A 26,121-nucleotide genomic window follows, 5' to 3' on the forward strand; every position below is an offset into this window, starting at 1 on the left:
AGTGACTTTTAAAAAGCACTCTGAATCCCAGAGTGTCTTCCTTTCTGATATCTGAGTTTTTCACGTGTCAGCCAGCAGTGAAATGAAAACTACCCAAGAAAAGAAAGACTCTCAGTTTTGAAACGTAAAAAATTCTGATTTTAAATGTTGAGACAAGATATTAAGAACAAGTAACAGGAGGATTTACTCCTTCCTGAGCTGGTAACCACACACACACACGTAAATACATACACACACAGCTAAGTGCCATCTCAACAGGCTTCTACAAAGCAAGTATGTATGGTAATTTCTCTTCTGTAGTCTAGTATTTATACTTCCTGGTAATCCCCTCACTCTTCCTCTGCAGCTGGGCCTTCACTACCATGCTACAGGAGGATGTTAGACGACTTGGTTCCAGTGAGTGACTGACAGAGGACAAGGGGGACAGTGTGAAGATGATGGTCGATGATGGCATTGAAGAAAAAAAGAAGGATGAACTAGAATTACCTTCACTGAGGTTTTGGCTGAACTATGAGCTAAACTCTACATTGTTGGCTCTTCATAGGGCAGAGCGCAGGTGCAGACTGTAGTGTTTATATCTGTGTGTGCACATGTCAAAAAGCCAAAAAAAGGTGAAGTGCTGGACTGGGAATGCTGGTAAAATCAGTCCTGAATTAACAGAGGATTCACTACATCATTCATGTGGTGAGTATGAGCTCATTAGCAGATCCAAAGGATGAGTTTTAGTGACTGCATCCTTATCCCCAGACAGATACCACTTGCCCCTCACCACACCTTGCTGGCCCAGTACTCATAAGATGAAGGACTGAGCTCACAGAAGATGTGAGTTTAAGTGAAAACTGTTGTTGTAAACAAAGCAAGACTGAGACATGAGCCTCAGCTCGCAGAGTCATGTCATGTCATCTGCTTCCTTCTTCTTTTCCTTGTTTGTAACACTACGTAATTTGCAGATAAAACCACCAGTGAGTGATCTCGGTACAAGTGAAGGTCTGGAATGACAGCTGTGAGAAGTGTAAATCACCTCTGACACCTTTCCAATACTAACTCCTCTGGAAGTAGGGGAAGATGATATGACCTTGGGAGATGACAGGAAAAGAGGAACAGGATGACTCCAGCCATTCTGTCCCTGCGCTGGTATCCTGGCTGCTGGAGTAAGTACTGAAGGCCTTGCCCGCTGGCACCCCATCACCCCAAGCAGCAACAGGTCTAGGGATCCTGCTGCACTGGATGAGAGGCTGCCACTTCTGGAAGGGATCGGGGACACACACATCCTTTCGTATTTCCCTCGCTGGAAATGAAGCGGGGACCCTTTGCCTTGTGCTCAAGCATAAGGTAGGCTTCTGTTTCCTGTTTGCCTTGCCCTTGAATTCACATCTGTCCAAAGCAAGCATCAAAGCTCAGCACTGAGGAATACTAGCAATTTATTTAGCAATGGGGTTGGCCACTGCAGTTGTAGAGGCAGCTGGCTCAGAGTTCTGCTTACCCCTAGTTTAAAAAATATTGCCCTAATACTTGCCTTGCTGCCCTCCCAGAAAGGGTCTGCAGAACTGGTGCTAAAAATCACCCACACAATTATCATGGATTTAGGTTCATTTACCACAAGACCTGTCAGCAGGCTTTTTGGATAAACAAGGTCTCTGAGTTTGATGTGGCAGGAGAGGGGAATACAGACAAGAAGAGATTCAGGCTAGCAAGCAGAAGGGTTTTGTTGGGGTTCTTTGTCATTCTTTCCAAAATGACCATCTTAAATCCCACCATAAAACCAGCACTCCTTCCACATTTCTGCAAAGTTGGCCTCCCTGGAAAGAGACTGAGTTATCCTTGGCCCTTCCCTTCAGGAGGAAGGCTCATGCAGATAAATGCAAATTAAACCAATAACCTGCACAAGCCCGATGCAGACAGTTATTACTGACAACTGACCGTGAGCACTTAATATAACGAATGGTCTGGTTAATCAAAATGTAGAGCTAATTGTGTTGGGAGGGAAAGAGGAACAAATGGGAGGGACAGACGCAGCTATCTGAGGGACAGAATAATAGTAAGATGCAAAATAAGGCAGAAGCAAGAGCCTTATAATTATCTGAGGTTTCCAAGGAGGTGACAGCCATTCTGAAAACATGAAATTCATATGCTCTGATCTTATCAGAGGCCAAGACAAGATGTCATTGCTGATCCGAAGTAAAAGGCCAGTTTATCTCATGCAAGGACAGTTCCCAAAAAGGCAGACTTTAATAACTACTAAGAGGAGAGATCCTTCTAAAAGTCTAAATGAACGGTGGAAGCTGTCAGTACCTTGATAAAACATCACCAGCTTTTTGCAGTCCATTATCTCAGTCCTCCCAAAGGGCTAAGACATTAAGGAGCAGAACAAGATGTAAAGTGAGAGGACTCCCAGCCTAGTCTGTTCTCCAGTTCATACCAGGTGTGCAAAGACAGGTTCTGCAGGTGGTCCACTGCCATACAGCCCTGTCCAAACCAAGAGGCGTCCTACAGTGTTTTGTGGCTGTGATAACAAGGGCCGGGGACTGGTCCAAAGGATGCTTGAGAAGACTGGCAAAGCCAGAAGTAGCACCCCCATAGAGAAGTGCCCTCCCCACCCTTGCTTGGTAGGAGTCTCTGTCTCTCTCTCTTTGATGTAGCCCAGCCATTTACTGTTTACTGATGTCTGAGACATTCACATTGCTATCAGGTCAAGCTAACTGACACTCCAGAGGAGTTAAGGATTTCACACAGCTGTTGGCCTGTTTTCTTCCTCTCCAGAGGAGGAAAGGGCATCCATTAGCACCACAGCAGTCACAGGTAATGGAGATGTATGGGTGGCTTGCTGGAGGAACCTTCTCTTTCCATTTGAGAGGCAAGAAAGGCCAGGCATGATTGGCCTTCTCTCACTCCTAATAAACCCTATGAATCACAAGTAATTGCCTACTTAAAGCTACTCTGCTCTGGGGAATGATCCGACAGCTGGCGCCAAAGGAAGGGAAAAGCAGGAGGGGGGTCAGGGGGATTTCAAAGAATAATTAGCTTAATACATTTCTGGGCCTCAATATGAACACTCAGTCTGAGCAATTCAGGCCTTGTGGCTGAATTAGAAATGGCTGGGAAATATCCATTGCCATGAGGGATTGCACATGAAGGGAGCTTTAACAAGGTCAGCCTAAGGCAAGCCAAAGTGTCAGGCCTGGATATGGCCAAACATTTGAGGTGCACACCCCATGGCTTTGTTGCCCATAGGCATGAATTCATAAATCTGCCAGGAGAGAATGGGCCTGATCTTATTCTTAGTCAGCACTGGTTTTCCACCCAGGTTGCCACTGAGTATGGAGACATGCCACCGTGTTAGCAAGAAGAGAATCAGGCTCAGCGACAGAATCTGAGTCACTCAGGTCAATGCATGCATTGTAAAAAATAAAAAAAAACCCAGGGCATACATGTTCTCTAACACCCATTCTTAATGCCCCTCCCTCCCACTAACATTTCACAATGGAAGGACATTGCCATAAGGGCCATGTGTTAATGGGACGTTTTCCTTCATACATGGGACATTTGTCACCCTTCAGCACAGCAGAAGAGTATGTATAACTGAAAGCATGCTCCTCTCTCCTGTGATCCCCTCCATTTTCCCAACATTACAAGGGAGCCTAAACATAGGGGAACTTCAGCACTTGGTTTTCCTTTCCAGCCTCCCAGCATAGTGTACTTCTGTCCTGCGCAGTGTCAGCGTGCTCTGCTTCATGGGATACAGAGCAAGGAGAGCCCTAACCGCACTCACCAGCTCTCTAGTATGATGCTGAGCAGCAATGACTGGTAGATGACCTGCACCTCCAAGCCCTGCAGAAGAGGCTGTACGCTACTCTCCTTCCTTACCAGCACTCATTCCTCTCCCAAAAGCTAAATGTGACTTCAACTGCACTGTGAGACTAAAAATGCCCCCTTCCACCTGTTTTTCTTACTGTAAGTTCTATTAATGTATTACAATTTGTGCTATGACTGGGGAACTACTGGGACAGTGCTGTGAGGGTCCTATTACCCTTATTCCCATTCAAGAGAACTACCTGACAAGTAAGTTGATAGGAATACCTATGAAAACACATACTAGAGTGCAAGACTGGAAGATTTAATACTCTTCACCCCCTGAAAATCTCCTCTTCGAGAGCTGGAGGCAATCCACTGAGGACATCCAGCAGGCTGCAGGAGCACACATATTGTGAGCCCCCTTTGCTGTGAGAAAAGTGGTTTTACCTATGAGATAGTCTAGGTCCCTGCAAGGTCAGTACTGCGAAGCACCAGAATTCAATGAATGAGCAGCTAACATGTCTCTCTGTCTCACATGCATCCAGGGCAGGTCTGGCCTCTGCTGCAAGAACAGTGATAGAACAACATGACCTTAAAGCTAAAATAACACAGGACAGACAACTCCCCAGGACAAATCAGAGCAGCTCTAGGACATCGAGGAGGCTAAGCCCATAGATAGCAGCCAAGATCTGGCCCACCCTGAGGATATCTCACATTAGTTTGTGAAGCCGGTTAAATAGTCTCTCTTGTTTCTTTTCTGGTGTGAGCAAGAATTCTGTCTGAGTTGAGTATGCAGTATTTTAAGAAAGAGAGAGCTAAAGAGCCAAGGTCTCTTTTCTGCTCAGGAATTTATTGGGCCATTGATCTGACATGTATGTTTAGGGATAGCAGCAATGCCTTGAGGGAAGTGGCAGAGAGATGTCCCAGAAGCAGCAGCTTCTTCTGTGGGAACTTCATTAGCTGAGACCCTTCATCTGCAATAGCACAGCTCCCACTGAATTCTCCCACTGAATGTATTCTGGACACTGTCGCTAGCGCTTGCTTGTCCTCATCTCACATACTGCAGGGTCTGCATATCAAACAGCCTCTGGTTGAGCTGCCATCCCATGGAAAAGTCAGAAATTATTCTTTAGGTTTTATTTTGCACAACAGCTCTCCTGTGCTGTAATCTGCAGAGATGCGGGGGCGGGGGGCGGGACGGGGGACACACACGTTCCACCTCCTTGCCTTTGAGTGAGGAGGCCAGCTGCTATTAGCCCCTGTCCCGCTATCCCCTGCTGAGAGCCCATCAGGAGATGCAGCTAGAGATGGGTAGACTTGTGCTCTGGAGCTAGGCTGTAGCCTCAGGCACAGGAGGCAAGTCTTGCCACTTCAAGAACTGAATAATTTTCTCTCAGCCTGGTAAACCTGCCTGCCTCCAGCGTCCATCACCGGACTGCAAACAGTGATGGTAGCATTGCACAAACATCGTGGTAGACACTGTGCAGGACACTCATTGAATAAACTCCAGTTCCCCTGAAAGCTCATGATTTGAAGAGGCTAATGCGGAAAGGGCCCTGCCCAGCGTGATGCAAGAGGGCAAGATGGCTCTTGGAGACCTCTCCCATGAGGGAGGTCTTTTGGGACAGTCAGTTCTCGGGAGCCCTACAGGCACCGTATGCTTGTGAGCAAGGCAGTATCTCTGGATACCGCAGCTCTTGGCTGCCCACAACCCATCTCTAAGCCTACAGTCACAACTGAGTATCTGGGTCCATTTTGGACCGCAGAACCCACGCAATGAGGAGCAGAGCCCAGCAGGTCTGAGTGAAAGGGTGTAGCAGTCAGAGGTGGGGAAGTTACTTTCCCCATCAGCCTCATGCAGCCAAAGGGCCAGGCCTGTTCAGGCAGGGCAAAAGCTCAAGGTGAACAAAAGGCTGAAGTATTTGTTGAAAGATGTCCCACCACAGTGTGAATGCAGTCCCACCCACCCCATTCCCTTCTCCCACAGCCTGAGGAGGAAGCCTCTGTACCTGTTTATTCTTTAGGTCAAGGGAGAGCTCATAATCGGAGGCAGCTGCATGGGAACACGAGGCCGTCCCTTTGCTGCGCTGCACTCTCACTGGGGAGCCCGTGTGGTGGAGGCTCGCCTTCTGCACCAGAGGGGAACACCCCGCTGCCTGCTCTTCTTGGAGCTCCGCATGCTGGGCTTTTAGCGTCAGGGTGTCGGACCTGCCTTCCTGGCCACTCTGTCTGCCGGCCTCCTTCGGATCCTCCGTTTCACACCCGGCTTTCTTGCTTGTGGAACCGCTGGGATCGTCACTGTGAACAAAACGCAACGTTTCGCTTTTTTTATTTGTTTTTATTATATTTTAGTTATGATTATGTTTATTGTTTTTCACTATACTCATTCACTGAGATGCATTTTAAATGCTTAGGGCGCCTGGGCTGTGAGGGGTCTTTCTCAGTGATGGATCAGGACTTCAGGTTGATGCAGCCAAAGCTCTGATCCTTCCTTCCCTAAGAGCAGGCACCTGTGCTGCACACACTGTATGAACCAGTCCTGTGACTCCTGGAGCTGCCCAGCTGCCTCTGCTTGAGGTGCTGCAGTTGGAGGTGAGGGGCCAAGGAGGGTGTCATGGCCCATGGACACCTCTCCTGCTCCCTGGAGCAGCTAGCAGCTGGCAGTCACCCCTGTGCCCTTGCTGTCTATTGCTCAGCATCTCCCTGTGCTTCCCAGAGTCCCATCTGGCATGGAGCCTGAATCCCAAGGATCCAGTTTTCCCCTGGAATTTCTAAGGCCATGTGGGAAATGGTGCAGGGGCAGCTGAATGTTGCAGAGTTTCCAGAGGAACTCTTGGAGATCTGAGAGTATAAAGATGCAACAGAGCCAGTCAGCCCTGAGATCCTGACTCGTTAAAGCGTGTCTGCAATACAGCCATAGCAGACTGCAGAGCTTCCAAGAAAGAAGCCGTTTCTTTCTGACCCACAGGACAGATTACTGTGCCACTGAGATATTGCGGAGAGAGGAAAACACCCTTTTCTCCTGTCAGCCACAGCAGAAATTGTGTGAAACCAGGGCCTGACAACAGTGCACTCTAAGAGGGCTGACATGTTGCTCCAGACAGGATGGGATTAGCACATCTGATCCTTTGAAGTGCTGAGGAAGTCTGTCGTTAACCTCTCTTGCCGAATATTTTCAAAAATCATCCAATTTCAAACAAGATTTTGGTATTTTGGGGGACTGTTTGAACCACAGGAGTGTTTATTTGTTGTTACATTAGTCTCTTTCTAGCAGCTACAGAGAAATAATTTATGATGTCCAAGAGCGTGCAGGCCAGTCCGCATGGACTCTGGGTTCTACTGCACTGTGTACATCAGATACAGCTCCACTGGTTTCCAGGGGATGAGTATTTAGATGAGAGCAACATCTAGTTTGGAAATAATTACTACAGAACCAATGCATTTAATTCCATTGAAACCAAGGATGGGTACTGCCTCCCATATTTAAACACCATTAAATTATTTAATTCACTTCTGAATCATCTTTCTTTCTCTTGGATTTGCTCCACATACGACCAGTTCCGCTGTCATCTAGATAACAAATCATTTTATGATTGGTGTTGATGTCAGAGCAAAATCAGGGAAATTAGATATGATTTTCTGTAGTGCCCAAATTACTTAGGAGCATTCAAGTCTCATTTTCAAAAGTGCTGTAAGCACTTAAGAGCCCAAGTCTTCTAATTGTAAATAGACTTTGCCTCCTAAGCCTCGGAGCACTTTTGCATACTTACTAGTACTTTAAAAGGAAGTTTATACTCTCTAATGGCAGCTCTTCTGTTCAGTAGATTTAACAATCAAATTTAGAAATATTCCCACAATTTCTAAAAGGGCTCCAAATCTGATGAGCCAAAGACAGCACCACAACTTCAGAACTAAGACAAAGGATTTAAAGGTACAAAGTTTCTTCTTTTATAGGCATGCATGTAGTCACAAGTTAGACTTAAAAAATAAATTCACAGAAGAAACCAGTCTCTTACATAAACGCTATATAAGCAACTTTGTCAAAGCATATTAAAATGACATACCTGCATACTCATCAATCAGGAAATGCCACCATTAAAATGAGGCATAAAACTGTCCTTTTAGGTTGTACACCTTATAAAATCTTTCCTTGTTCTGTTCCTCATACTACATAATTGAACATTCTTTTTTCTACACCCAAAGATGTACATGTAAAGTATGTACCCATTTTTAACTCCTTCTCTTCTATGTCCATCCACACTGCAGGAAACATAATAAAAGACTTCTCCTTTACAGCTCTCACTGTAACATTTTTACTGGCAGCCTCTGTTCTATCCATTCTCATTTTTACCAGCAGAGCAGTAATTTTTATCCTCAGCTCAAGGGATGACCAGGTGAACATAGATTTGATCATGTTTTCATTGAAGTGCGTGCCAAAAGCCTCACAAGTATTTCAGTGGGAACCGAACTGTGCCCGACAAAGCAATTTCAGCTAGATGCATAAGCTCTGATTCAGCAAGCCACATCATATCCCAAATTGCTCTGCTGAGTCAAGGCCACAGTGCACAGTGTGCTACGCAGACTTTCTTTAGGGCAGTTCAGGGCCCCAGGCAGTGGACTAGAGAGCTAGTTGACTTCCCTTGGAGCATGAATGGCCTCTAAATGCCAGCAAATATTCCCTGACGTGATGGCCCTTTAAACACTCGCACATATGCTTAACTCTGTTTTTCTGAGGGCCTCCACTGACTGCTCATGGTAGAACGTGAAGTGTGTGCATAAGAGTTTGCAGCATTGGGGCCCACTGCTCTGTAAGGCTGTACATCACTTCTAGTGTATGCTACCTATTTGGTTTTCTGTTGCACACAGTTTAGAGTCTGACTGATTAACATTCATAGTGATAGGATATCCTGCATGTGCTGCTAATACAGAAGAAAAACCAGCAGGCTTTGTAGAATCACAGAATAACCTAGGCTAGGAGGGAAGGCTGGAGGTCTCTATTCCAACTCCCTGCTCAAAGCAGGGCCATTTTCAAAGACAGATAAGGTTGATCTGGGCCTTCTCCAGTCAACTTGAATACCTCCAGACATGAAGACTCCCCAGGCTCTCTGGAAAGCCCTGTCAGGGCCCTTAGTGCATGAACAGACCTTAATGGCCTGACCAACCTCAGCTGAGGCCCCCACAAATATCCCCTGCACAGTTCCCCCTTTTCAGCCCAGCCTGGGGCCATCAGTCCCTGCCCCAGCAACGCTGTAAAGTGCTGGTCTCCAGCTCCACCACAGCCTTCCCTTTTTCATGGGCATGGACTCACTTGATCTGGACTCTGACCTGCAGACTGACTCCCCAGCTTGACCTTGGACCTGCCTCATCACCATGGACCTAGCCCTTGATCACTGGGCTGCGTCTGACCCTAGGTACTCTCACTGGACCCGATTCTTACCCTGGCGAATGAGGCAGAGAGCAATGGACCAACCCAAAATGCTCAGAAGCCTCCTTTAACCTCATTAGGCATTTAGGATATCCCTCAAGACACGGGAGGGCCCTAAGACTGCAAGCACTAATTAGGTGCACACACTCAGTCGCAGATGTATAAGAAGCACCACCAAGCTCAGTGCTCCCGCCCACAGTGCGTAACTGAAGCCCCTAAAGACACTGTGCTAAGGATAAGGACGTAAGCTAAGCACACGTACATGTATAACCTTGCCTTCCTCCTCCATGCGTGCTCTGAGCCCAACGAATACACCCATATAGAAAGTATTGTGTTTACGCGTGGAATTTTCTGAGGGTCAAAACTCGGTCAAATCAAAATCAGATTCCACTGAAGCACTCAAAGGCATTTTTCAGCTAGATGTTTTTATGCTGAATATAAACTTTTTAACCCCCTGCTGGTTTGGCTGTTGTGCTGTTCAGAAAGCAATAGCAAATACTCTTGCTGAAGTAGGAATAGTTTCTACGTGTTCTTCTGTGAAAAAAATGGCTGAACCACTTTTACTTAGTGGGGAAAAAAAAATCTCTCTCAAAAAAAAAGTTAAACCTACTTCACCTTTGGGCAAGAGACCAAACCTGGCAAATTTCTGCTTCAGCTGGTAAACTTCAGTGACATATAAGCAATGGAAAAAAGGGGTAAAGACAGAGTTTGCTTAGCAGCCTGAATGTTAGCATTACAGCCCTATGGTTCCACTTACCACCCTGTATTCCTCCCAGGCTTATTCCCATCTTGAACCTGTTTCTGCAGAAGTGTTGTGGGGAGGTCTATTCTCTGTTGTCCAGTAGCAGGGATGGATGAAGCCCCCATAGGAGAGACAAAACACACTGCTAACAATCAAAACTGATGCTGCAGTGAAATATAGGCTAAAACCCTAATGATCCTGATTTTTTCCCCTCTGTCCTGAATAACACAGTTGATTTGCATTGGTAGAGCACAGGTTTTGTTAATAAATAAATCAGGAGCTACTGTAATCAAGTAACAAAAAAACCCAACAGTAAGAAAAGTAAGTAGAGCAAGGATAGACACTACATCATGGAAGATCTCTAGGAAAAAAATGTTATTAAGTAAAATATGAGGATCCACTTGCTTTTCCTTGGCCCGTGAGCAATCAACCTCCCTGACTGTGGGATGAAGGAAGGGAATGGAGCTATTGCATGTTCTGTTTCTTGGATGAGCAAATTTTTCTAACCACTTGTAATACTTAAAAGTCCCATGCAGAGTCTAAGGTGTGAATCCCAATGTCCTGGCCAAATGCCAACTAGGTTAATTTAGTTCTGTATCCCAGCATCGCCCCTGCAGTTTCAACTGTCATCAGTGTTCTTTACTTGCTGTCCTAAAGTATCATATACCACCATCTTTCACAGCTTTTACAGCTACTCTTGCATGATAAATGAAGCAATTTACTGCTAGTCATGCAATCAGGTAGGGAAGGTTTGTAATGTCTTTGAATTCTGTTTGATTGAAAGTTGTAATATTAATGTAAATCACTTGCAATCAGATAAAAAAAGGAAGACTACAAATTCAGCTGTTCTGTTCTTCCTAGATGTTCCTACATGACTTTTATGACCCATAGTAACTAGCTTAGTCATTATTACAAATAGATTTCATCTGCTGTAGAAAACATCTCTCATGTTTCAGGTATCTCCTGCTACTTTTGCACTGCTGACTTGTACATGCCTGCTGCAGACAGAAACCAGTTTTGTTAACAAAGATGGTGACTACAGACAATCATCTGACTCAGGGCTTATATTAAATACTACAGCTAGTCTAGCATTTCAAAACAGGGATATCGGGGTTCTGGGCTGAATCCTAGTGTTTGTTTCAAGAAAGCAGGATGGTGAAAAAGCTCTCACGGAGACAATTCAGCTGGGCACCCATAAATATTCTTGTCTAGCACGGGTAAACAAGACTTCTGATATTTATGTGCAAATTTGTCAGGAAGATATTCTATAAGGAGTACCCTGAGGGAAGGATGCAGGGATAGGATAGAGGAAAAATGGTATTATGCAGAGGGTTTTTTATGACTTCCTTTTTTCTCCCTTCCTGGTATTTTCGAAACCTAAAGCCCAAATCAGTGATACTAAATTATCAAACCAGAGAAGCCCATCTGCCCATTCCTAGTAGTATCAGCTCCCCATGTCTGTACAGAGTTGTTGTATCATTCTTTGTCCTGGGAAAGACTTGACTGCTTTTCAGTTCCTACAGCATCAGGATGGTGCCCTTCCTTGCATATGCCTCACCACCTCCTTGCTGCTGGAAACACACGTTTCCAGCTTGGCAAGGGTCTGTGCTTCTAACTGCCAGCTGTGGAGCTGAACCGTGGTTCATTAGTTGGATCTTTACTGTGAGGCTTAAACATTCCCATACCTGGTGACTTGAGAAAGAACATGCAGCCCCTTCCCCCCAAATATTTCAAAACAATTTCAAGGTAGACCTGTAGGCAGGAACACAGAAGTTGGATGCTCCAGACATTACATTCCATTGCCTTGCTGTCAAATGCCAGAATCAGTTCACGGTCTCAGAGTAATTTTCAGAGCTCTCAGAAAGGTGTTTAGCTGAGTGACTAAACAGGGCTCTAGGGCCAGGAGAGCTACTCTTCTCAAGGACAGTAATGTTAGTCCTGTAAGAAATTAAAACTGAGCTTTCTCACTGTTCACTCCATAGCTACACAGCTCCCATGTGGTCAAGACACAAAGCTCAGCTCTTTGCTCCATCTCTCCTACAAGAAGAAAAATTATTACAGATAAATAAGAGCCATAACAGAGTAACAAAAATAGCAATGGCTCTTCTGGACTTGGACAGTGGTGGAAGAAGAGGATGCTCAGATGCCCCGTTGGCAGGTATAGTGGTTATGCAAAAAGATCTAGCTAATTGGATAGGAGGAAGCTATGGGTCTGAGGTGTTACAGAAGTACTGCAGAGGCTGATCTCACTTCCTCTTTGTGTCCCTGTGTCACTCCAGGAGAACACCACATTGCTGTTTCCCATATATAACTTACCAAACGCCTTCCTCATGGTATTCAAGGTCAGTGTGCAGGATTGTGACCTGTAACTGAAGCAAAGACTACATGGACTAGTTGTGAAGGACCACAAAAATTTATGAATCCATTCCACAGAGCTCCTTATGAGGATCAGTTGGTTACTGTATATATGCTGCTCTGAAGTGCTGTAAGCGATTACTGTTATCATGGCCTGAGAGCCATACGAGACTTCAAAGCTTCAGAGATGTCAGAATAAAAAACCCTTCGAAAGTGCCATATGGAGAATTAGAGAAAGGGGTCACTAGCTAATGCCGAGAGAATGGAGTCCAGACCCCAAGCCTGCAAGAACCTGTGCTCCCTCTGTCTTAAGACATTTCAGCATTTCCACTGTCCTCTCTCCTCTCCCTGCTCAGAAAAAAAAAAAAAATCAATTGCTGAGTTAGCAGGGTCTAAAGTGCCTTTTCAGTTTATTTCATTTCAGTGTTCCCTGAGGACACCCATAACATATGGTGAATGGGTTGATCAGAATTCAACGAAAAAAATGGCTGAGACAGGCTTGCTAATATATTATGGGATCTTTTCAAGTTTCAGAGATTTCTGACGTGCTGGGGGTCTGAGTGCAAAAGAATTGCTTCTGATTTGCTTTTAAGTTCAGATTTTAGGGTAACTTGGAGGCAATGCTCTCTGGGAGCATGCTGAAAATGATGGAAGGCAAAAGTCTCTCCTGCCAGAGAGGCAGGGAACTTGGAACTTGATCTTGGCAAATCATCCCCTGCCAGCCGAGCTGCAGCTTTCTCAGACAGTCTCCCCCAACACAGACAAATATAGGAACAAGATTCTGATTTTGTCTACATTCACGTAACACCTTGCAACGCAGTGGCATCAAGCCATCTTCTCACACTAGTTTTACCCAAGAGGAATTAATGATAATTAGCCAAGCTCATTACCCATCCCAGAATATATTGTTTCATAAAAAGGCTGGCACACACACCTGTAAAATAGATTTGACAGTACAGTATGGTAAATATATTGGAAATCAATTAAATTTAACATCCTTTAGCACAGACTGAACCAGGCAACATCTTTTCAACATTGTTTAAAGTGGTTTCGGTGAGATGTATATTAAGCACACAGAAAATGTAATAATACTAGCAAATGCCTCATGTCCCACAGGGTCCAACATGCCAAAGTCAGGGCCTCCATTTCGGACTTGGTATTTAAACATGATCCCCACGTGCTGTGTCATTCCCACATTGTTGTGTTGTTGTGCCTTTTGCTACAGAGCTGCACTACAGGAACTAAACTTTTCCGATGCACCCCGTGCCCTCATGGTGCAAAGATGATTGCCCAGGCGTCAGTCTGGGCTGGCTGCCTGCCTGAGCGCCAGGCTCTCCATGGCTGACTTTAGCCACCTGAGGACTAGGATCTCTGTTTTTTCATCGAGACAGACAGGCTCCTCCAGAGGGTGACTCGGAACAGCTAAGGCAGCTCCCACTGAGCTGAGAAGTGGTGTTTATGGTGCAAGGCTGGCTGTGCCAGGTGGTGTGGTTGTCACAGTTTTTTTCTCATAGTTCTTATGTGTGTCTAGGTGACACCTCAGAATGACACTTGGGCCACCTCTCTGGCGTACCCCTCTTTCCTCCTCCCTTCCCAGCCATGCCTCCTATTTCACCAGCTGCAGGAGCACAGGGCGCAGCTTAGGAAGTACAGCGCCTTTCTCAGCTGCCCACCACACCTCGGTGCTTGACGCCCCAGGCTGGGTGCTGGGCTGTCTCTGCAGGTTGGACTAGGAGGAGGTCACACAGCCTGTCACTGCAGAGGGGGCTACTTGTGGCTGTGTCAACCAGGGCACCTGTGCTTATCACTGAGGTGTGAGAAGCACCAAGTGGACAGTGAAGGCACAGGGGGACCTGGCTCTGCAGGGTTTAATTACTTTTACTTTAACCCCAGACCTCTCTTGCCTCTGCAATGTTTGGTAAACACGACCTTCTAAAGAAGGAAAAAACAGATGGCATCCTGCATTAGTGTAACTGCCCGCTCAGCACCCCGGGAAAGGGAAACTTGGCTTCTCAGCAGCAGTCTTTCTGCCACTTCGACTCAGATCTCTTGGCTCCTCGTCCCTGAGGCAGGTTTGAACATCACTGAATTCGCTGACAAAAGCCTGCCAGTGCAATCATGCAGAAGATAGAATTTCACTGCTAAAATGAGATGAATTCAGGGCTGGGAGGCAGCAGAGCCTCTACAAGGCAAGGACAGCTTGCGTATCTCCTCAGCCCATTGCTCTCCTATTCCAGCTACCTGTAAGCTGGGTGAGGGACACAACTCTTGGCATTTAAAGACCTAAGCAAGGGCTTCTGTGGTCTTCTTTTTCCACCTGTTGTGATAGACCCTGCGTTGGACTGCACCTCTGGGTTCCTTCCTAAGGGATCAAGGTGATTGATTACTGAAGGCCGTGAGTGAGCAGCTTCACAGGAAGATCTTTGTGTAACCCAGATAAATTTTGTTTCTGTTCTCAAGTATCTCAGCTATTTCACCTCTTGTGATTACAGCAGTCCAGCAGAAGGCCACTGCTTGTGTCAAACCAAGAAGGAAGTCCGGTCCTCCTCAACATAAAGAGTAACACACAGCCTCAAATCACCGTCCTCAATACAGACAGTCCAAACACCATTCACCAGCTTTAGGAAATCAGATATGATCCAGATTTTAACTTTGCCAGTGTGTTCAGATCTAGGGTTTTGGGTTGGCCTATGGCTGAAGACCAAGATAGAAACAGCATGGTTAGCATTCCTTCATCCTTTCCCCAATCCAGTGACCACCCCCACAGCCTTGTGCAGCAGGCACAAAGCTCTGCTTTTCCAGGTTCTAACCTATTTTCTCACTGCTGCTTCACTCACGCTCTGATCCACTTCATGTCACTTCTGTTCCCTGAGGCCTTATTCCCTTTTCTATCTTTCTTCATTCCCATTTGGAAAATGGGATGACTTAGCAGCTTACACATTTGGTCATACAAGCTCAGATTTCCCTAGAGCCACTTAAACTTTTCTTCCCTATGAGGAATGAAAACGATTCCCATCCCTATACTTGGTACTCAGACACAGACCTTTTGGGGCAAGATCATGAAGAAAAATAGGAGCTTGCCTTGACACAACCAATCCTACTGTGCTGTTGAGCAGAACTATGTCTGGTGCTAAATGGCATTATGCCAGTGGACTGCACCAAAGTCATTGGAGGATCTAGCCCAATATGCTATATTTTAAGACAATCTGTAACATGCTTATCAGATCCAATTGTGCTGTAACAGCATAGCAATACTCTTCACAGTGCAATTCTGCACCATCCATTTTTGTGCATCTTGACCTACCACTCTCACATTAGTGTATTCTGGGAAATTACAGGCATCTGTCATGTTTTGCCAGTCACCCCGGAACACATGTGCAAAAGAGTACCAGCAATGTGTACATAGGATAGTCTATCCCCATCTTCCCTCCTTCCCCAAAACATGGAATGAGAGAGATTGCAGTCAACCCAGATACACAGGCAATAACAACAGCATCATAACCTGTTTACAGGAAAGCAGCAACATATCAGTGCGTGACATGACAAAGATGACACATGACTCTAGTCACTAGGCAAATACAGTTCCTGATCGGATGACGGTACAATCTGTGTGTGGAAAGAACCAAGGTACCAATGAGAGATGGTTAAAAGTTACTAGAACATACTTCCAAATGGTGCGGCCAGTTAGGTTCCTCAGTCTCAAAAGAAAAATCTCACTGAACTCAGCTCCTGTTTATGTCTTGATGTTTTTCTTCAGGATGATGTGTCCTCACAGAAGATGGAGTGGTCTCCATCTCTTCTGCAGTTTTTGAACAGGCCAGGTGACAGTCTCAAAAATCTCCCAACTTTTTTACACCCTCCCCCTCAGCTATCTAGCTGTTTCCAGAGCCCAAGTAGAGTGGCCTGAGCAGCTGTCCAGTGTGCTTCTCTCCAGAATCCCAGACTCTTCAGTTCTTCCTGGAGCATATGAAAGCCTGCCAGGGCCACATGCAGGAGAAGGAACTCTGGAGCACAGACATGTTTTTCAAAAAGGAGAGCTTATTGTATTTGAGCACAGAGCCTGCCCCATGGGGGCGGTCAGAAGATGAACCTGCATAGGAGTGAGTTAGTGTTGCAGACCACAGAAAAGACAAAAGGCCTCTGGATTGACATCACACTGCAAGAAAATGTGTAATAAAAGGCCACAGCCTCATTGCTGTCACTGCCAAAGAATGCTGGCATGAACAGGAATATTCCAGCCAAGGGACCTGCTCATTTATCTCCTGTTCATATGTTCCTGTTCCCTCCAGTTTCTTCTTTCATTTACACTATTTCTTAGCTTCCTGCTCCTTCTCTCCTGTCATTCTCCTTCTCTGTGTAGCATATTTGCCATCCATTTTCCTTACAGTAGCACTGTTATCTTTGTTGGGGTGAGTTTGTCTCCCTTTCTTTCTCATTGGCTCATTTTTCCGTCTCTTTGCCTTATCTCTCTCTGCCTTCTAAGCCATGAACAAGCGTGGGGACAGAGGGTCCACAGAAACCACCTGTCAAGTTCAACAGAACACACCTTAGTGTACAAAAGACCTGGAATGGCCCAGTTTTGCAGGTGGGTGCACCTTGACTGATGCCGATCAGGTCAGATGATACCAGTAGAGGATGAGAACGGATGGTGTGAGCTCCACCACAGTCCATCTACTATTACTTCATCAACCGTCTGTGTCCGTTTTCCAGTGCTAGATACAGGACTGCCATCTTCCTCCTTCCTGAAGAAATGTGTTGATAGAGGCAAACAAAGCAATATGACAAGGAGTCTCCAGTTTCTGCCAGAGATTTTTTTTCCTGTTCAACGGCCTCACTTTACTTCCCCACCCTCATGTTCTCCAAATTTGCCTGGAAGTGGCTGCACCAGCTGTTGGAGAGAAGGAGCAGAGAAATGCCTGTGTGGGAGATGATAGTGCCAAAATGTCCTGGGGGATCTCCTTTACAGGACTGAGACGCTGCATCTGAAACTCACCTCCTGTTTCTTTGGATGCTTCCAGAAAGAGCCATTCCTCCCAGGTCATAGTACCAGAAGAATTGCCAACTATACCTCCCTGAAAGAGATTCCCAAGGTTGTTGGTAACTATGATGTTAAGGATGTTCTCTAAAACATTTTTTGCTTATAATTGTTGTTTCCCTATTTCCCCCAAATATACATACACTAAATACCTTTGTGGTTCTGGACCTAGGCTCCTGCAAAGCAATTAAAGCTGCTAGTCCTGACTGTACAAAACACCCATAAAAAGTGAGGAATCTACTCACTCCCAAGTTTAGGAAGAGTTCAAATCTGGGTCTAGACATTACTCCTCGCTCACATCTCTGTGTCAGACTAAAATCAAAACTCTGACAACTGTGAGCTTGGGGAGTATTTATGTGAACTTTGCTGACCGATCCCTGCCTGTTTGCAGCATCCCCACAACCTCCAATCATAATATCTTGAACAGGATTATTAAGTCTACAGGGAGGAAAGAATAAGAAGTAGATGAGCTGTTAAGAAGCAGAAAAAATCCTCTCTTCATGCCTGTGACCTCAATAAGGAAAAGAAATGAGAAAAGAAGCACAAACAGGATGTGCTAACAAAGCAGAAATGTTGCTCAAACTTCTATGTGTTTTCAAAAACAGTGCTGTGGAGGACTTTAGCATGAATGAAAGAAGTCAGTTTGAAGAGCTTTGTATATGAAGTTGTTTGTCCTCAGACCGCACAAGGCACAGACCACGGGCCCAGAGGCTTGCTTTGCACTGGCATGTCCAGGTGCTGTAAGCCTGACCTGGAATGTTCTCCATTAAGAATCAGAGGAGAATTCATCCTCTGTGGTCCACTAATTGTAGGAGCTTGCACTTGACACTGCCAGCTGGGGGCCAATTAGTCAGAGTTGTTATGCTGTTTTGTGTGGTAGGTTATAGATCTGATTTGATACAGACTAGAATCAGTATCATGTTTCACACCTGGGCCAGAGCCACCGAGTACCTCTGAGCTAAGAGCAAGCACTGACCTCCAGATCATATATCCAATATCCTGCCAGCAATCCTAAGCCAGAAAGGCTAATTTCCCATTTCATGAACTGCATTTGCATTCTTTCTATCAGGCAAGGTCAATCTTTTACAAATTCAGACAAAATGGTGGGCAGCTCAGTTGTTTTTCTGTAATGCTTAGAGTGATGGATACTGGTGGAAAATCATCATTCTCCACCTGTTTTTTGTCAAGATGTTTCAGTGGTATCTAAAAGGAGAATCGACTTGGAGAGAGGTTCAGTTCTCATCAACTTCATGGGCCTCAGCCTTAAGGGGTATTGCATTCACAATCCAAACAAAGTCTTGTGGATTTCTCAGGAGGATCTAACTGTTAGAGGACCTAGAGTGATCCAAGGGCAAAGTGAAAGCTGTACTGGGAGGAGAGATGCTCCTGGGCTACAGCAGTGGGGAGCCAAAGAGGGACATGATGCTGTGACTGTGCAGTGGATAATATCATGGCACTTTTGTGCCAATGCCTTCCAGCATGACTTCATAGGATAAAGAACAAATGCATGTTCAATGGAAACAGAGAGTTCAGGTAAGGAGACACAAAGAGTCAGAGACACCAGACCTCCAGAAGTAAATGAAATCACATTTTGTTTTTTAACCGTGTGCTGCTTAGGCTGTAGCATACTTTTATGCCGTTCAGAGAGCTGGGAAGAAAGATGTTCGAAGGTTTGGTTTCAAAGAACTGTCCAAAATCTGTCCATCCACTTTTTACCCTCCCACATGCAAAAATGGAGCAACACGCACAAAGGAACTCTTCCAGCAAGAACACATATTTCCATTTGAGTACTTTGGTAAGTCAGAAGTGGGCAAGAGGGAGTTTCACCAGAACTGCAAGGAAGGCTGGCTTGGAGATGTAGCCAATGGCTTACATGTCTCCTTACCACTAATTGGTGCTGTGATGCCAGGCAGTAACCAATCTGTGATGGTGACTAATCCAGCAGGCACTTTAGAAACGAGCACACAGCTGTTTGAAGTCTAAACTATATTGAGTTACAATTTAATTGGTCTGTAATCATGAAATAAACACTTGCCAGTTGCACTAATCGTGTTTCAACCCTGATCTAAGCAACAGTCTCCCTACTGGAAAGTGAGGAAATATTATGGGGAAATATGAGCAGAGCTTGCCCAGCTTTTTCATGGATGTTTTCATAGATGTTTCAGACCCTAGCCCTTCTGCTCAGTACATATCCAAGCTCTTCCAGAAGACTCCGTTCAGATCCCTGACCTCTCCTCTTCCTGAGAGGATTCTTTTGTCTCCTCTGCCTTAAAAGCAAGTCAGGTCTTATCTGCACTTCTTCCAGGTAGGAAGGACTGTCTCTCTCCCACAAATGCAGGTGGAACATCCTCTCTTCCCAAAGAGCTATCTGGCATCTGATCCTGCCCTTCACACAAATGTACCTGGATCCCATCCAGTCTCCTATGTGACATGATCCTTCAGTCCTCCTGTGCTATCCCCATGTCCATTGCCAAAGCGGACCTGCCCCAGGCGCTAAAAAGTTTTATGGAGAACTTTTCCCATTACTGGAGCAGAGGTGATTTTCTGCTGATTTCCTATTCAGCACCACAGGCAAGCCAGAGGCAGGCTCCAAAAAGCCTATGAAAGGCAACTGAATGAATATACTCTTCCCTCCAATTGTGACTCCATCATTTCCTCTCATTACTCTAATAGAAACAAATCTTTCTCATCTCAGCCCTATTACCTCACACAAAGGAAAATGCTATGTAATCCTGTTAGAGCTGGGCTGCTGCTGGACACATTTTAAGGTCATTGTTCTGGGATGCCAGTCCCCACTGTGTGAGATTGGGAGAAGTGGGAAATGCAATTACTAGGCTATTCAAATCCCTAGAATGAAACCCTGCCGTTAACAGGCAGAAGCAAGCAAGAAAAAGAGCAGTCGCTTTATGAAATTATAGGGTTTGGTTAAATCAGAGTCTAATCAGCACCTCAGTAAAGGAGCAGGGTTAGCTCCTACTGCCATCCATGGAGTCTCCTCATTCCCCTCAACCTGATCTTTGGCATCCCTGGTGGAAGCCCAACCTGCAAGATGGCTTATGGTCATGAAGCCAGTGGTGTACAGGTCCAATGGAGACCATGGTGGTCCACATCCAGCATTTACACTGTACTTTGAAACAGGGAAGCCCTAAGAGTTCAGCAACAGGAATCTGCCTGCTGCTGCCATCACCTCAGACTGTACTTTGGCTCTGAGCTTCTTGGGGGCAGATTCTGGGATCAAATCTGTCTCCTAATATTCATGGCCTACAGCACCAGTCTTGCTGATTGCTGGTGCGACCCAGCTAAGCAACCAGGGGGGAAATTTGCATTGCCAAACTCATGGAGCTGTAGCCCCACCACCACCACCCACCCCCACCCCCCCCCGGCCCCCAAATTCACATGCTGGAGGAGAGAAGGGGGTTAGCACTGCTTGTGGCAGTCAGTGAAACAAAGCAGAAAAATACGAGTGGGAATGATCGCAACCACCTCGTTGAGTTGGCTTCTATTGAGTGGTTAGACACTGACACGTTCCTAATCATTCCCACCCAGGTAAAGCCAAAGCATTTTTAGCTGTATGGGCAGCAAAGAAAGAGTCAGAAATCTTGCAGGACAAACATTAGGGAAGACCACACAAGAACAACAATGACCACCACAAACCACAAGCAGAGACAACCTTTTGTCCCAGACTGTTCCTGACAGCCAACCTCCCACTGTTAGCCCTGTGTTCCCTTCTCCTTCTGTCCCACACTTGAGCTGTATGGCTGCTCTCGCTGGTCTCTCCTGCAGTCAGGCAGTCACTCTCCTTACTGCCTTGATGCCTCTCTTTGTCTTCACCTTCCCTGCTGTGTAACCCTCCTGCTCCCTCAGTCTCCCACAGGATTTCTGTCCCACAAGATAAGGCTGGGTTCCTGCTGAAAGCAGGACTGTCCTTGCAGGTCCCAGAAGGGATTGATGTGGGCTGAGGTAAGGTTCCTGCCAGAAGAGGAGAAAGCAGCCGATCACCACTGGAGTCTCCAAGTCCCTTGAAGAGACGGGAGTCACTTCCCTGTTTATGCTCTTTATTAGTCCCTATTCTCTTTAATCGGCTTAGACTGATGAGCCGAGGCAGCGGTAGGGATCAGCCAGGCTGTTTAATTAAAGGATTGCAGCTCAGCCCTGCAGTTTGGGGGTTTGTGTAAATGAGCTGCAAGTACATTATTTAATCTGCTGCGCAGAGAGGAGTTGGGGCATTAATGAAGCAAACTCTAATTAAAACTAGACGGCTGACGGTTATTAGTGGCATCAGTTCTGACAGGATTTATCTCATTTAGGGAAATGCCTGATCATGGAGGGGGAAAAGAAAGAATAAACCCGAGCTGGTTTATCAAATTCACCACAGCACCACTTGTGACTGGCTGTCCATTCAGCGGGGCTCAGGAGAGCTCCACAGGGAGCCCCTGTGTCCCAGGCTCTCCCATCAGGAGCCCTGATGAGCTTATCTAGGGCTATGCCTGGCTCACCAGGAATTGACTGCCTATTCAGGCTGTCTGACCCACATACTTCAGTCTTGATTGACTTTTGTTCTGCCTTGGTTCAATGGGGAGCCTGTTCATGATTCGAGCAGGGTGACAAGCTCTGTAAATGATCTGATGAGCTTCTCCCAGCAGCGTATTGAGCCATTCCAGAGCAGCATAGCTATCAGCTATGGACATCAGCTCCACGGTGACCGTGTGTTTTACTCTCTCTGCCATTTTTTTGCCCTCCTCACTGCATTGTATATGTAACTTCAGATATGAAGGAAGCCCATGACTGACTGCAGGACCTGGCAGAGGCTAGGAGGTGTTTTCTGGCCAGCATAAAGCTGACCAGTGAGTTTAATAGTCCTGCATGTGCTCTGCCTTTCTTCTGGCACAGTGTGGGAAGTAGGGAAGCTCTTCTCGCCTGAGACAGTCACATAGAGAGATCGCATATAAAAGCTGCTCTGTTTCAAAAAGCAAAAATTCTGTGTGCCTGTTTCTCACCTTCAAATAGCCACGGTGGCTTCAACCATCTCCATCTCTACATAGAATATTGTATCACACACAGACAGATTCAGGACTGCTATTGGGGTCTGGAAGCATTAGAAATGGAGAGGATAAGAGAGAGACTTGGGAAAAAAGTAAGAAAAGCAGGAGGCCTGCAGAGTGGGACAAGCTACAAAAGACATAAAATGGACAGGCATAGATCAGTATGAGAAGTCCCTTAACTGGAAGCCCAGATGCAACAGGCTGTAGGGGTCATTGTCATTCATCCCCACTTCTGATTTCATGGCTCAGACTCATCTTTGGATGCAACTTGCCAAAGTTGTTAAACCACTGAAACAAATGATTGCTTCCTCTTCAATTTGCCTGCCAAACCCCAGGTGAGAAATTTGGTGGTTCCCAGCACAAGGATGGCAGGCAAAGTTAGGCTCAAGGGATGGGTAGGGCCTTTGGGAGTTGCTGGGACAAAAGGAAGGCCTGAAGCATGAGCATGACAAAAACGACCCTAGAGCTTAAGACACTGTAGGAGTGACAGCCTTGTAGGATACGAAAATGCTAGAAATTAAGGGAACTGATCAGAAATAAGATGGAGACTGGGACAAGAATGGGGCAGGGTCAAGGATCAGGGTATGAAGATAGAACACTACAGCAAAATTGAGCTTCGATTCAAGACAAAATAGAGCACATAACCAAAACTCTCTCTCTCCAGATATGCAAGGGAGAGGTGGCTGTCCCTACCACAGAAACCTCTGCTGCCTCCTCCTCTTCCTTGCCAGCATCTCCCCATCTGCCACGGAGGTGCAGCTGCAGATGTCCCACAGGGCTGTCACACAAACTTTACCAATGCTTAAAAGCCCTCAGCACAGACATCATGGGGGTTAACCCTTCCATCTTCATACACAAATGGGCAGGAGGGATCCTGCTTCTTTACCCTGTCTCCAAGTGTGGCTGAACCCTACTTTTGAACATACACACACCCCCCCCTCTGTTCTCTTCACAGATGTCCAGCACTCACACTTTTCCTTAGAAGGAAATCCAAAACCACAGTCTGCTCCAGTGAGCAGAACAAACGAGAAATATAATTTTAAAAATGCTGTAGCGTCACTACTGCAATTCAGCTGCCCAGTTCTGTCCAGAGCCCTCCCTAGTAACTCAGGCTTCTTACACAGATGCCAAAGGTCAGATGTAAAAGTCTAGCAGTGTGATGAGGGAAATCTTTAAAGAGAAACCTGTTTGCTGTTGACAGAAGGGTGATGAGGCATGAGAAAAAGGAGTAGGTCTGTGAGTAGGAGATGTAAGAAATTGTGAGAGGAGAAGGAGATGGCAAGAACAGAGGGACAAGGCCGAGCATGGAAGCTATATGCAGTATGTACATCTCAAGTATTTTTGAAGCTCCTTGGACCCCTTGGTCTTGGCACTGATGTCATTCTCTGATGAGGAAGAGCTATGACAATTGCTGGTGTACCCACACCTGGCTGCACTGGATGCAATTTGGTAAGAGTTAATAGTACCCGTCTATAACTGTCCTTCATTGGCAAGCTCAGACCATTTCAACACATGTAAAACTGCACCCCCCACCCTGTCTCCGGGTTTGAGACAGAGCCTTGAGCTTGTTTGGTGACTTTCGCTGTAGTTCAAAGGTTATGAGTCTATACTGGTGTGTGTCCAGGCACCTTATATTGTGGGACAACTAATTTGAAGGAGAAGAGTGAAGCATGTGTATGTAAGTGTCAAAGCAATGCAGAAGGGTAAGAAAAGGTACAAGCGTGGATGTGCGTTGATGGAAGTAGATGTTTGAACAGAGGCTGAAAGTATGTTTTTGGAGGCGCATGGGTGTGTGTGGCCAGAGCGGGTTTCTGATCAATTACACAACGGTATGAACAGTAATCTCTAGGAGGGAAAAGAGAGGGGCAGCAGTGCTGGGGACATGGGACATAAGGGAGGATGGAGGAGGGCGGGCATGTATAATATGTGAGTTTTTCTGGGGCAGGAAGATTAGTGATGGATGATAAGGAAGTAGGGGATGGAAAAGAAAAAGTCTTGCTGGCAGCAATTTCCCACCTTGGTGAGGAGTCCGGAGATGAAGGCTTCTGCTCTGCATCAGCTGCTGGGCAACAGAACTGGTGTAAAACAGTTTCATTCCTGTAAGAAAAAACAAACCATAGCAGGTCAGTGTTTAGCTCACTCAGCAGAAAACTCAACGGAGAATGTCTTTCCCAGGGCTGTTCCAAGGGGACAGTGACTCCCAGTGATGTTGAAAGAGAAATCTGATTATTACATGAACATTTTGCACTCTGAGGTGGGGAGCAGGGGAGAAGGGGGTTGACAATTCTATTCCCCTACCTTACTTGTCCTGCTGCTGATGTCAAGCTGTAGAGAATGGGGCAAAAGTGCCCGAATAAAAAGTTTTCCTTCTATCAGTATCTGTCTCATGATCCCATACATCTCATGAAAAACAGTTTTGCCTGTCTCTAACTTTTATTTCTTTTGGGACAGAAACATCTCCTGTGTTTTCTTAGATATGTTTCCTATACATTGTAATGCAAAGAGGTTGATTTTATGTTGACAGTGGCTAAATTAACTCTGCAGACATTTCTCCTGAAACCTCTCTAGAGCACAGAAACGGCCTCAGCACATCAGCACTGGGCATTACCAGAAATAGTAGTGGAAAACTGACAGGACAAGCACAAGTAGGGGGGCTGAGATCATGACAAGAGGAAAAGATCAAAGCAAAGAAAAGCAAAACCGTAAGAAGTAACAAACCTGAGCAAAACAGGAAAACAAAAGGCTAAAAATGCATTTATTAGGTCAGAAAGGCAAAAGAATTCATCCAAAGGAAGAAATCCTAGACCTAACTTCCAAGACTGCTCACTAATCTTGAGTGACTTGTTTCTGGGTCCCTTGTCTGGAACCATTTGTAAGGAGCCTGTTTTTCAGGGGTGCTGGACACTTATCACAGCATTGGAACCCAGTAAGAGCTGCTCAGCACCTCTGAAAATGAGTTCCTTTTAGGATACATCCAGGGAGGCCTTTGAGGTGTCATAGGCAGCACAAATCAACAGCCAATTTTGAACACACTGACCTTCATCAATGAAAAGGAGTCACTAAAAAGAGACACAGTGTCAAGGGGGGAAAGTACTAGGGGAATGGAAAACAAAATGAGAGGAGGAGAAGAAAAGCAGGGGAGATAAAGCAGGCTGAACCCTCAGATGGTATAAAATCACCCTGGTTCCAAGTCAGTGGAACAGCACTTAGAGCTCTGTTCTCAGTGCTGCTGCAGAGACCCAGGGCTCAAATGGGGTCATCTCCTTTTAAAAATATTTTTACAGCTTCTAACCCAGACATAACCAGTAAAGCTAAGTCTCCTAGCTTGTTGTGGGGTCTCAGATTCTTCCAAGGGCCCTGCCACACTTTCTGTCACTCTGAAATGTGAAGCTTATCACCTTTGTCTTCCTGAAAATCTGACAGATACGGCCACAAAGATAGGTAAATTACAGACAATGGTGACACTGTTCCCAGGCACCTCCTTCTGGCCTCCCAGCTAGCTTAATATAACAAACTGCTTAGCTCTTCTACTTCCTTGGCTTCCAATGCATTCTTAAAAGGAATCTTGCCTTAGAAACAACAAAACTGGCAGGAGCAACACAGCAGGGGGAAGATGAAAGCGTTAGCTTTACCTCACTGACCTCTGCCCATGCCCTCAGTCCCTGCCTGTGACATGCGATCTGTTGGAAAAGAGAGGACATGCTTGTGTGACACATCAAATTCATCTCCT

General features: G+C 45.8%; 1 protein-coding gene across 1 annotated transcript in view; it reads right to left on the reverse strand.

Annotated features, from left to right (window-relative positions):
* Positions 1–26,121, reverse strand: part of IQSEC3 (IQ motif and Sec7 domain ArfGEF 3) — a gene marked incomplete at both ends in the record, with an annotated part of 102,624 nt that overhangs the window by 29,016 nt on the left and 47,487 nt on the right. Inside the window, 2 exons of the mRNA XM_082308907.1 lie at positions 5,802–6,090; positions 24,408–24,488. Of these exons, the coding sequence (XP_082165033.1) occupies positions 5,802–6,090; positions 24,408–24,488 (370 nt within the window). The remainder of the gene's footprint in view (positions 1–5,801; positions 6,091–24,407; positions 24,489–26,121) is intronic.

The sequence above is a fragment of the Platalea leucorodia genome (assembly GCF_965183815.1).
Source record: "Platalea leucorodia genome assembly, chromosome: 4".
NCBI lineage: Eukaryota > Metazoa > Chordata > Aves > Pelecaniformes > Threskiornithidae > Platalea > Platalea leucorodia.